Here is a 13,543-nt window from a genome sequence, read left to right on the forward strand (position 1 = left end):
TCCGCCGCCGCACGGGAGGCAGCGGGCCGTACCCACCCCCCCTCCACGCCCCCGGCCCGAGGAAAGGCGCCGGCGAGGGCGGGGGCTGCAGGGGCGCCGGCACGGGCGGGCTGTGGCGCGGCGGGGCTCCCCCTCCCCGCGGGGCGCGGCCTACCCCTGCGCTGCCGCCCGCCAGCCGTGAGGGGGCCGCGAGGCCGCAGCGCCACCGCACCTCGCCTCGCCTCAGGCGGCGGGGGCGCGGCGACACGGCGGGGCGCGGCCGAGCACCCGGGCCCGCCGCCGCCCCCGGCTCCTCCGGGCACCTGCCGCGGTGACAGCGGCCTCTTCAGCGGCCCTCAGAAAGGGCCGCCCGCCCGGGGAGGAGGGGTGTAGCGGGGCTGAGGCGCGGGCGGGCGGCGCTGGCCGAGGCGCGGTGCCGGGGCCCCGGCGGGACTCACCGTAGATCATGGCCAGGCCGGTCTCGTGGAGGAAGCGGACGCGACGATGCTTGAAAAGCCAGATGGTGAGGATGGTGAGGGTGAGGAGCAGGATGAAGGTGAGCAGGCTCACGCTGTCCTGCCGGTGGCTCTCCTCCGCCTCCTTCTCGGTGGCGAGCTCCTCCATGGCGCTGCTGCTGCCGCTGCTCCGCTCCGCCGCCCGCAGCCCGCCGGCTGCCAGCAGAAGGGCGAGCAGCGGCAGCCGGCGGCGCAGGGACAGAGCCATGGCGGCGGGCGGGCTGCCGCGGCTCCCCGTCCCACACCCGCGGCGACGGCCCGCGGGCACTGCCCACCGCCCGGCCGGCCGGCGGGGGAGGGAGGAGGGACGGCGGGAGGGAGCGGCCCCGGTGCACAGGAACCCGCCCGCCGTCGCCTCCCCCGGCCCCTTAAAGGCGCAGCCTCGCCGGCGGCGGCCTCGGCCGGGCAGCGTGGGCTCGCCCGCCCTGAGGGCTCGATGTCCTCCCTGCCCCGGGCCCGGCCCGGCCGTCCCTGCCCGGCGGGGGTGAAGCGACGAGGGGGTGAGAGCCGGCCCGCCCCATCCCGCCGCGGGGCCGGTTTTGCTGCGGGAGCCCCGGGTGACGCCCCGGCGGCGCCAGCAGCGCCGGCAGCGCTGTGGGGTCGGTGCCGGTCCCGGTGCCGGACCGTTGCACCGTGAGCCGGTGCGCAGCTGTTACACAGTGCCGTGTTGAAAATCACGGTCCTGGAGCCCGCTCTGACCCTGTCCGGGACCGAGCCTGGCCAGCGGCTGGTGGTCTCCCTTGGACCTAGTAAGGAACAAACGCAGGCACTGGTCGCTCGGGGTCCCTGAACTTGCAAAAGTCCTCCCAAAAGAGTGAGAATATACTCACTCTAGTGTTTTCCCACGCGGGGTTTCTTCTTGTCTTTTTCTTTATTATTTTTTTCCTTCCTCAGATACAGGAAAACTTACTGAACACAAATTGCTAACTTGGGGGTTTCCATCCAAATACATCCTACTGGAGATTTGCTTCTAGGAAGCAAGACAATTGTAGGAAATTTATACAGCTAGTTAGTATTTCTCATTTGAAATTTCTTTGCTGAAAAAAACAACCAAAGACCAAAGCATATGCTTACTGTTTTAAAATCATCTCGAATCGGGGGAGGGAAAGAAAAGTCACTTCTGCTTTTTGCAAACAAAGCAACATCAGAACTTTCTCCTTTAGCTTTTTTCTTTAATGAATTGCAGACCTTTCAAAAAAGAGAGAAATAAAGAAAAACCAAGGAATTCTGAGTAGTGAAAATGTTTGGGTTTAAAGAAATATGGAACACTGTAAAACTCGTCTTTGTGAGGGTTTTTTTGTTTGTTTTTATCAGTTTCAGCAGGAGTGTGCTTTTTCTTTGTCTACCAGAGGAATTCCCTCCCAGTTCCCAGTGGTGCTGTGAGCAGCACTGACATTTCTACTCCTGTAACATTTCTCGCAGAATTATTTTCAAATGCAACTTCTAACAGGTATTTTAGACATTGTTTTGCATAAAAAGAAAGCAGAATACCTTTGGCCACATGTTTAATTAGTTATACGGCAGATCCTATCTTTTTTAGTGCTGTCCTCTTTCTTAACGTTGCTGCCTGGCCGTTTCAGATGGTATTTATTGGTGTGCTCTAGTTACAAGAGTCTCTCTTCCAAACTTTCTCGCCTCTGGCCAGTGGGTCAGGAATTGTCTCTTGTCACATATGCTTTTGTTTAGGACACTCCTTTTTAGAAACACTTCAACATGACAGCTATGTAAATCCACATTTTTGTTTATATGTTGTCCTTTTAAATATAGTATTTATGCAGACTTCTCAATATTAAGTATAGTATTTATGCAGACTTCTCAACAGCCCTCAGAATCCGGTATAATTATGTGCAATTACTTTTAAATATTTGACTATGCAGGGTTGAAAGTTTGCATTGATAGTGCCATCATTTGTAAACCTCTTAGAGATGAAAAGCATTCATTTGCCCTGAAGACCTAGCTCTTAAACCTACATGAACCATTAAAAACTATTGCCTCAAGACTGCCTTACATTAAATCTCACATTCAAAATTAACATTTCTGGTGTAATGAAAGCATTATACTGCTAAATCTTTATTGTGTATCTTTAGGATATACAATCTACATGGAACATAATATGTATCTTTAGGATATAACAACCTAAAGGCCTCAGAGCAGACTACAGGTATGCGAAGCAGTGCTAAGTATGTGTAATGCTAATAAAGTTGTAAAATAAAAGGCTGAATGGCAGTAACAGGCTCTCTACTGTTTCTGATTTTTTATTGTGTGCTGCATAGCGCTGAGTAAAGCCTGTCACTAAGTGTATGGTGGCTCTTTTGAAGAAGACAATTTCCATGTATATTGTAATTTCATCTACCTCTCAGCTGAGCTGCAGTCAGGGTCTTAAGTTACTTTCTGCAAAGTGTTCCACCAATAACCTGGGGTTTACCCTTCAACATTCACACAGGTCACTATGCGCTACGCCTCTTGCTCTCCAGGCAACAATGAGAAATATCCAGGCAGTTCTTTTAATAGTTAAGCATAATAGCTCAGTGTTACCTTTCCCCCCGACCCCCACCCCCCCAGCTGAACTATGTTGTTTGTGGAGGAAAGCATTCATCCATAGTTTGACATGTCAGTGCTACCATCAGCACAAGCTTTAAACCACCACATTCACATTTACGAGTGTTTTCACTGCTGCTTTGTCCTATAGCCTCTGCACAGGTGCCACCTTATCCTAGGAACACCTCCACTGAAATCAATACATCAGTAGGTACTGTCCCAAAATACTTTTACTGAGTTTAAAAAAGCGTGTTCACCACAATCAGACACATCTCATCCTTACTCTGGACTATATGGATGTTACTAAATCCCATACACAAACTGGAGATGGGAGTATGATTGTTTCTGTCTGTTTAGGGTGCAAAAGTTTAATAGTGATGTAATAAGTTCTCCTCAACTCAGTGTCTGTCCAAGATGTGGTTGCCAGAGAATTTGATATGTACAGTATATTTGGTTCACAGAGGCCAAAGTTTGCTGTCTCTTTACACTCGTGGATTGGTATCACGGTGCATGAATAGGTTGATTTAAACAGGATCATCTGGAGCATATAACATCAAATATGAAAAAAGGTATCAAGTCAAGCTTGTCTGTACAGCACTATAAACCAGGCTGCATCCTTCTAAGAGAGCTGTATTCACACACATCAATTCCTTACAATGGTGTAGCTAGCAGATTGCTGTGGTGTTTTCAGTCCATTAGGAACATCAGTAATCTCATGTCAAGGTGTAGCTCCATCACTGTAATAATGCTGCGGGTATGGTTTGTGTTCCAAACTTTTTCTGGCAGGCCTCCACTTGCCTTCCCAAGATGTTCTGCTCTAAACCTCCTTCATGTTCTCTACAGGTGGGACCTGAATGTTACCTCTGCCACCAGGCCACCATGTATGTTGCAGAAGTCAGCCTGCCTGCTTAGCAAAACTATCATTTTGTTCTGTACCCACTTTCTTTCCATTTGTTATTTTCTCTCTGGTCCCAGGTAGAGGTCTTTGATCTGCTTGCTGTTTGAGAGGCCACGCTTCAGGCAGAAACAGTGATGTGTGCTTCGGGAGATGGAAGGCAATAGCCAAGTGGGATCACAACAGAGGTATCAAAGACTTAAAACTAAAGCTATGAGATCACACTGAAATAGAGCAAAGGACAAAATCTAGCCATTCAACAGAGTTCAGTCATACCTGGAGGGATGCAGAAGGATTTTGATATTAAATGCTAATAAATGTGTGCATTTGCACGTAGCTGATGATTGACTTGTAGGATTGATTCACATGAGTCTGACCAAAACACTGTTGAGATAGATATGGATCAGCCCACCCCATTACCTTTGGCCTACAGTCTTCTCTTACTAAAAAGTTCACCACGCCAGAATCAGCATCAAATAGCCATTCAGCATTTTTATAATTTCCTTTGTTAGGAAAGTCATTGTTATCACATGAACTGATACGCACTTCAGGTTTATTCTTATTCCCAGAGTTTGAAAGTTACGTAAGGCAAATGCAAAGCCCTATTTTCAAGCCCTGCTCTCTCTGTAAGCTGTTGGCAGTAACATTGTCCACTCTCCGTCAACAGCACTGAAGAGCTTGCACTCTATTGAGACCTTTTCTGTATTATGCAAGTCTGTTGAGGCTGACCCTTTTTTGCTGACAAAAGCAGCAGTTTTGAGATTTTCACTGATGTAACATGATGTTGGACTGCCTCTGATAGAAAAAGGCCTCACAGTTGCTTCTGCTTTTAACAAACTGGAAAACCAAACAAATCTTTGTCTTAATATGTGGCATGTTTATGCAACTTCCCTTGCACGCTCAAATTTTCTAGCACATTAATCCAGGATGCAGTATTAAGTGATTAGCAAGCAGGTCAGTCTTGCAGAGCAGCTAGCACATCACCCACTCTCCTCACCACCTCCCCTTCTTCCTCTTTAAGCCAAAACCTCCCATCACAGTGCTTTAAAATGGCAACCCATTTTGAACCTACAGCCAACTTCTGGCAATAGTGGGATCACCTTGTGAGCTACCTTCCTGTGTGTGTAAGGTATCCCCACACCCCAGGACCCCATAAAGCATGCCCTACTGCAGACATGAATTAAAGAAAACCAAGTGTTCTGCAATTAAATTCTGAAGAACATGTCAAGGTTTTACTGAAAAACAAATTTGTTTGAATCCCCAGTTTGTTTGAAGCGCTAACAATTGTGACACGTGTCTCTGTTGGTACCAGTTCTGCAGAGGAGTCATATATCCAAGAACATGTCAGAACTGCCATTTTCCATCAGTGCAAATGCAGAAATTAACATTAGCCTTTCCAGCAGACAGAAGTCTAGCTAGTGTAAAAGTTGTTCTGTGCTATTTGGAAGGTACAAGAGTCACTCACTGTGCAGCCACATCTTGCAGCTTTTGTGCCATGGTAAACTTTCAGAGTGTCAGAGAGGGATATGACTTGAAATTTTATCTATGGAAGGGTGCTCTGCCATCTCCCTCATACCCAAATGGATTGCTTTGCCCTTCTAGCTGTATGTGATACTAGGAAGTGTCATTCTACTAGGGACAAAGGAGGTTTTCTCTTAGAAGGCAGCAGTTCATTACCCTTTGCAGGTGCAAATCATAGTTATGGCTTTCAATGTTATAATTGCTCAAAAAAGTAGCTAAGTGATACACATCACTCATCACTCCCCACCACATTGTCCATAAAAATTTAAACAAGTGAATATCCTGGTGCCACAGCTCAACTTGTGCCAGAAGAGTCTGAAAAAGTTCTGGAGAAGAGCAAGTGAGCCTTGATTGAGGCATGTGAATTACAATTTGACCTGCACAAAATTAATCTTGTCTAGCCCCATGAGGAGTTATGTGGACGTCATTTGAAACTGCAGGCATGCACATGGATGCCCTGTTACTGTCAGCTGTCAGTTGGCCACTACGAGAAACAGTGGCCTGTGGAAGGTTTCCTCAAATGTAGTTATAAAGTGCAAAGGAGAAAAAAATACAGGTACAGTGTTGTGGCATTCGAATTGGTTATAAAATATTCCTATTCTATACTTGTACAATTATACCAAACCTTTTGACAAAGATCTCCTAGAAAAGCCCACTGTTCTGTTCTTGATAGAGAAACAGAAAGTCAAAATTACATTTGATTAGATCTTGATTGTGCTCAATATGCTGTGCCCGTAGGCACTGCATAGGCTAGAAAGTAAATCTTTGCAAGTAAAGTTATGCTGAGTCTCTTGGCTTCATCTGAATTAGGCAGCCCAGAGGCATGGCTAGACATATGAAAGAAAAATGTTAGATCTATCTTGGGAAGTTATGTCTGAAGGTACTTATTTTTGCTTTTGTTCTGGAAAAAATAAGGAAACTTCTAGTTTCTTCTGTAGGAGAACAAACTCTTACAAATATTAGATCCTAAAACATCCACAGAGAAGCAGGCTTGAGTGATACATGGCTCCCATCATGTTGGATACTGTGCTGTACAGTTTTGGAAGAATCATAGTGGTTTGGTAAGAAGGTCTAACTTTGCCTGCCATCTTTTCATAGGGTCTTCGTTGAAAGGGCTGAATTATTAAAAACATACTAATACAGTCAGTTTGTATAATCTAAGCAACCTCCTACACAGATAATAAAAAACTTACTAAGAGAGTGACAGAATGTCAGATAACTGGCCAGTAATCACAGGATGGCTGAGGTCGGAAGTCACCTCTGCAGGTCATCTGGTCCAACCCCCCTGCTCAAGCAGGGCCACCTAAAGCCAGTTGCCCAGGACCATGCCTGCATGGCTTTTAAACATCTTCATGGATGGAGACTCCATAAACTCTCTGGGCAACCAGTGCCAGTGCTCAGTCACCCTCACAGTGAAAAAGTGTTTCCTGATGTTCAGAGGGAACGTCTTGTGTTTCAGTTTATGCCCATTGCTTTTGGTCCTGCCACTGGGCACCACTGAAAAGAGTCTGGCTCCATCCTCTTTAGACCCTCCCTTCCGGTATTTATACACATTGGTGAGATTATCAATGTATGATAAAATGAGATTAGATCATCAATGATGAGATTATGAATGTAATACCTAGTTTAGTAACAATACTTACCTCCAGAGTTTTCCAGACTGGCGAAAGAAAATGGTGCTGTGAAAGGATGAGAACAATTTAATTGTGAATTTTTATTACTGTAGAAACTAAACAACTGATAGGCTATTACTGCTCTCTTTTTATAGGGTCTGCTAAATCATGTAGGAAATTTGGAGACATGTTTCTCAAAAGGTTATGCAAGCAGCCAGTTCCCTACAACCTGGGAGAACCCTGAGTCAGGAGGCAGAAGGGGCTGCGTAGCTGAAGGGTGAGGATCAAACATAAGTGCAGAACAGGAACAGATGATGCCTGAGAGCTGGTTGTTCTTTTCCAAGAGTAAGCAAACTTGGACTGGTAAGGGCAGTGCCACTGGGCAAGTTTTAGCTTCTGATGGACCCTGGCTAATATCGATGGCAATCTCTAAGGGAAAACATGCTGGCTGCAACAGCTGAGCCCTCTCACAACAGATCTGCATCTACTGGACAAATTGTGATAGTAGGGCTGGGCCAAGTTGTGACAGAATGTGAAGTCTGGCAACTCCCTAAAAGCGTGCCTATTTGAGGTGGAGCTGGATATGGATGATACAGATAGGGGTGTTTGTTACTTGGTTGACTGCTAGGCTGCTGGCCAAAGGCAAAGAGGAGAAAGACAGCAAAAGGTTTGAAATCAAAAGACAGAGAGCAGTTGTCAGCTGCTTCAAGATGCAATCAATATTACCTGAAGCTGTACCCACAAGATAGGAAAAGTCCAAGGCAGATGCGTTAGCAGAATCAGCGTCACAGTAGTTGGGTCAGACACAAGCCACCTCTTGCACTGTTGTAATAAAGGATTTGATGTTACACTACAATGTCTTCCCTGCTTATTCCTTATTTTAGTGGATAGGATATTTCATTCTATAGAGAAGGCTTTTCATGATAATACTATTTGCATATTCCCAGTTCCTCATCCTTCTCCAGTTATGTGCTATTTGAGGTAAGTTTCAAGTTGGGTAACAGAATAAACGGGGTATTTATTGTGGCATGGTTATTACAGGCGTACAAAGCAGGGACATCTAGACACCAAAGCAGTGTCTGCAAATGCAGTCAATACAGATACATCTATTAGGTGTGAAGTACTAAAGCATTTTTTCAAAAGCAGCTTAGATAATAAGTACATTGCATGACCTCTAGTGGTATTAAGCCCAAGGCACCGTCAAAGACACTCGTGGTCTGATGCGGTTGGGGAAGAGCTGAGGTTACAGAGGAACTATCACATACATGCTAGTCTTATGCTGCTGTTACCCCCCCTTATTGCCGGCTTTATGCTGGCCCAAATTTTGTCTCACTGCCAAGATAAGATTGAGAAAATTTTTTAATTCAGCAGAAATTGCAAACACCAAGCAGAGCTAATGTCTTGCAGCAATGCTTTCATCATCAAGTAATCACACATGGTCATTAATCTTTCCTGCTGTCGTGCTTTAACCCCAGCCAGCAACTAAACCCCACCCAGCCTTTCACTCACTCCCCACACAGTAGGACGGGGGAGAGAATTGTTGCAGAAGAGTAAGAAAACTCATGGATTGAGATAAAGACAGCTTAACAGGTAAAGCAAAAGCCATGCATCCAAGCAAAGCAAAACAAGGAATTCATTCACTGCTTCCCATCGGCAGGCAGGTGTTCAGCCGTCCCCAGGGAAGCTGTCTCCATCACACATAACAGTTACATGGGAAGACAAAAGCCATCCATCCAAACGTACACACAGACACAGACACACCCTTTTCTTTCCCCCAGCTTTTATTGCTGAGCATGATGTCATATGGTATGGAATATCCTTGTGGTCAGCTGGGGTCACCTGTCCCAGCTGTGCCCCCTCCCATCTCCTTGTGCACCCCCAGCCTCCTCGCTGCTGGGGTGGGATGGGAAGCAGAAAAGACATTGACTCTGTGTAAGTGCTACTCAGCAACAGCAAAATCATCCCGGTGTTATCATCACTGGTTTTGGCACAAATCCAAAACATAGCCTCATACTAGCTACTATGAAGAAAATTAACTCTATCCCAGCCAAAACCAACACATAATAAGGAACCAAGTGCAAGCCAGAATGGCAATGAGAACCAGCAGGTAAATTCGGCAATGTCTTCTTCCCTGCAGCAACTCAGAAAGTCAAGGAGGAGTAACACTTTCTTTTAACATCAGAAGAAGAATAATGTTCTGTTTCCCTGCTTTTGTGGGTCCTAGTCCCTTGAAAAGGTGAAGCTGCCATTGCCTATATCCCCTTAGAAGGTCCAGAGTCTCCACAACAAGAGAAGGAGGCTAGGAATGACCCACTGCCTGGGACACTGACTTTGGTAGCAGGGAGAGGTAGGACCAGGGCTGTCAGAAAGAAGCTACTGGCACACAGATGAGGTGGAAATGGCAACGAACGTAGCAACAGAAAACACTGAATGTGACTATGTGATTTGGAAACGGGGCTTTCCCACAGGGTTTAGCTAGGAGGAGACCAGCGTTCTCACAGGGGAGGTGCTGGTGCAGCCTCTCGGCAGGACAGCCAGCAGGTTGCAGGACACCGAGACAGATGAGTTAGGTTCTTTAGAGTTATGGGGCCTGTTCCCATGGTTTCCTTCTCATCCATCGTATTCTGTGGCCTCTGAGGCATGCTGAGTGTGCAATGAGTCAGTTGCCAGCAGCTCATCTGTGGAGAGTATTCCAGTGCGCTGCCGCAACTGGGAGAGAGGCACAGACATTTTGACAAAGTGCAACTGCTCATTATGGAAGACATATTTTGTTTTGTTTGCACTTAAGTTCAGTTTCACTCACATCCTGGGGTTTGAGGCCTTTCTCCAGTGCAATTCTTTTACATTCATGGCACCTGGCTGTACTTTTGATGTTTTCTAATTATTTGCTTTTGGGCTTCTGTTATTTGCTCTTTAATCCTTTGGTGTGTAAATAGCTGTGAAATAGAGGAACTACAAAGGAAATTATTTTAAAAGGAAATGATTTTAAATAGGTGATAGAAAAAAATGACCACAAACCGATTTAATCCAGAAAATTAACATTGTGTTTGCCTTATTTTACAAAACTTTATATTGGAACCTCTTTTCATGTGCCTGTATAAGATTTTTAATGGATTTGTTTCAGGGTATGATCCAGAGCTACTTACTCAGTATATTTATCTAAATAGATACATCACCTTCATAATTAACAAGTGACTATGATTTAACCAGCAGTTTGAAGCTGGGTTGTTCTGGCAGACACCTCTTTAATGTGCATGAGAGCTGATTCGGCTTAGCTGTTTTCCAGATGTAAGCCCTTTCTGGCATGGATTGTGTGTTCATTTATGTATAGCACCTATAACTGAAAGAGAACTGCTGGAAATAATCCAGAATAAACAGTTCTACATAAAAAGTGTGATTTACCTAAAACAGCTTTGGAAGGTCAGCTTTAGACAGCTGAAGTTTTGATGTGTAAATCTGTGTTCATCACCATTCATTGACTTTATAGTTAACAAAAAACAAAGGCACAGTTGAGGTAGATTGGGTTAGCTACCATCCAAAAGTGCTTATCTAAGATGAATTGCCACCCCAAAGGTTTTTTCCACTGCCTACAAAGAGATTGCTTTGGGTGACAAACTCAGAGTTACATATGTAGACTAAGTAGACCTCCTATAGTAGGGTTAAGGAAACGTACCCAAAAATCTCATTTGTTTGGCAGCAGTGGAGTCCAGTGAGTACTGCGAACACACACAAAACCGGCACTTTTTGATAGTTTGCCTGTACTGAAGATGTGCAGTCACTTATAGAAGTAGAGGAGAGACAATTTTTTTCATATCTGATTAAAACCAGAGACAACTAATAGACTATTTTTCTGGGGACATAGATCCTGCTGAATAGGTCTGAAACAGAGCAAAGTCTGAGTCCCAAAGTGAGCCATTGATATTAGACTTTGGTTCTTCTGGTTTTGGATTTGGCCTTGTCCTGATGCCTCCCTTGCTGAAAATTTTTTTGAGAGGTTACTGCAGTTTGAATAACTCCTGAGTTCCTGGAAAGAGAAGGACTGAAATGCATCAAAACAGCACAGGATTGAATGTTTGCCTTAACTCTAAGACATTTCCCGTTTTCCCATTGCTAATTGGCCAGCTCTGTACCAGGTTCACATGATACGGCTGTGCTTCCCTTCTTTAGATTTTTAAGTGCATGGTTTAATCCCTGCCAGCAACCCAGAACCATGCAGCCGCTCACTCACTCCCCCTCACCCAGAGGGATGGGGAGGAAGATCAGAAAGGAGTGTAAAATTCGAGGTTTGGGATAAGAGCAATTGAATAGATAAAGCAAAAGCCGCGCACACAAGCAAAGCAAAACAAGGAATTAATTCCCCACTTCCCAGGGGCAGGCAGCTGTTCGGCCATCCCCAGGAAAGCCGGGCTCCATCACGCGTAACAATTACCCAGAAAGACAGATACCATAATGCCAAACGTCCCCCCCTTCCTTCTTCTTCCCCCAGTTTATATACTCAGCATGATGCCGTATGGTATGGAACATCCCTTTGGCTAGTTTGGATCACCTGCCCTGGCTGTGTCCCCTCCCAGTTTCCCGTGCCCCTCCAGCCTTCTCACTGGCAGGGCCCAAGGAACCGAAAAGTCCTTGATTTAGTATAAACATCACCCAGCAACAACCAAAACCATCCATGTGCTATCAACATTGTTCTCACACCAAATCCAAACCATGGCACTGCACCAGCTACTAAGAAGAAAATTAACTCTATCCCAGCTGAAACCAGGACATTAAGTCAAGATCAATTTGCCTAAACTATATGCAGGTTACATGGAGTATACATACTTCTATATATGATCACAGACTTTCCTTGGGATTTCACCTTACCATATTCAAATCTGTATTTCTATATGTCTGGACTTAGAGGAAGGTCTTTCCACATATCAGAGTTGTCTAATTCATACTTCCCTGTGGTGAATGGGTCTATTTTGCAAGAGAACATATTTTTCATTCCACCCCAGTTCCTCTGTCTGACCATTTGGTTTACTAGTTTCTGTACTGGACATTTTGGCTCCTTCAGGGCAAATTATATTATGTGAAAACCAGTCTTAGTGCAATAAGTCTTCCTAACATGCAAGCAAGCTTTAGAGTTCAAACTCTTTGTAGTCAGTTCACATGGCAAGGTTTTGGTAGTAGGGGGGCTACAGGGGTGGCTTCTGTGAGAAGATGCCAGAAGCTTCCCCCATGTTCAATGGAGACAATGCCAGCTGGGCCCGAGATGGACCCGCCATTGGCCAAGGCCAAGCCCATCAGTGACAGTGGTAGCACCACTGGGATAGTGTGTTAAGAAAGCGGGGGCCGGGGGGGAGGAAATCTGCACTAGCAGAAGAGAGCAGTGAGACTGAGAGCAACAACTCTGCAGACTCTAAGGCCAATGAAGGAGGGGAGGAGGTGCTCCAGGTGCCAGAGCAGAGATGCCCCTGCAGCTCATGGTGAAGCCCGTGGTGAGGCGAGCTGTCCCTCTGCACCCCATGGAGGTTAACAGTGGAGCAAATATGCACATGCAGCCCGTGAGGGACACCATGCCAGAGTAGGTGGATGGCCAAAGGGGGCTGTGACCCTGTGGGAAGCCTGTGCTGAAGTAAATTTCCTGGCAGGACCTGTGGAGAGAGGAGTCCACGCAGGAGCAGATTTGTAGGCAGAACTTGTGACCCCATGGGGGATCCATGCTGGAGCAATGTGTGAAGAATTGCATCCCATGGGAAGTACTCATGTCGGAAAAGTTCATGGAGAACTGCCTCCTGTAGGGGAGACCCCAGGCTGGAGCAGGAAAAGAGTGTGAGGAGCAAGAAGCAGCAGAAGCAGCCTGTGATGAACTGACCACAACCCCCATCCCCTGTTCCCCTGTGCACTCGGGGGAGGAGATGGAGAAATCGGGAATGAAGTTAAGCCTGGGAAGAGGGGAGGGGTGGAGGAAGGTGTGGGGTTTTTTTCTGATTTGAATGGCAATGAATTAAACTAATTTCCCCAAGCCAAGTCTGTTTTGCCTGTGATGATAATTGCTGAGGGATCTCCCTGTCCTTATCTCAACACCCGAGTCTTTCATTATATTTTTTCTCCCCTGTATGGTTGAGGAGGGGAGCGATAGAGCAGTTTTGGTGGGTGTCTGGCATTTGGCCAGGGTCAAACCACCACACTCTTCCAAATAATTACTTCTGTATTTTCTTTCCATCTGCTGTCTCTGCAGAATTCCTTGCTATTTTGTGTTATCAACAGTTTAACTAATTTATTCCTCAGAGTCTTACAGTGATGTAGCAATATTTCCAAAAACAGCGTCTAGAATGTTTATCGCATGTTCTGCTGAAAGACAGAAAGGGAAGAAAAGGCAAAATAAATGGAATCCCATGTTTGCTTACTTTTACAGCAGGACTTTTTTACAGTTACACTGAATATTTAAAAGCGTAGTTTAGATCTGATTCACCGGTTCATTATGATGCTAATGAAGT

At 45.9% G+C, this 13,543-nt stretch overlaps 1 protein-coding gene across 2 annotated transcripts in view; it reads right to left on the reverse strand.

Moving 5' to 3' along the window:
• Positions 1–3,961, reverse strand: part of SLC9A7 (solute carrier family 9 member A7) — an 83,174-nt gene extending 79,213 nt beyond the window's left edge. Inside the window, exon 1 of one of the 2 annotated variants that reach the window (XM_080375380.1) lies at positions 438–3,961. In XM_080375380.1, the coding sequence (XP_080231506.1) occupies positions 438–702 (265 nt within the window). In that variant the 5' untranslated portion in view covers positions 703–3,961. The remainder of the gene's footprint in view (positions 1–437) is intronic. The other variant, XM_080375379.1, reaches the window with a different exon arrangement.
• Positions 3,962–13,543: the final 9,582 nt, after the last annotated feature.

The sequence above is a fragment of the Falco punctatus genome, assembly GCF_963210335.1.
Source record: "Falco punctatus genome assembly, chromosome: 2".
NCBI classification, from domain to species: Eukaryota; Metazoa; Chordata; class Aves; order Falconiformes; family Falconidae; genus Falco; species Falco punctatus.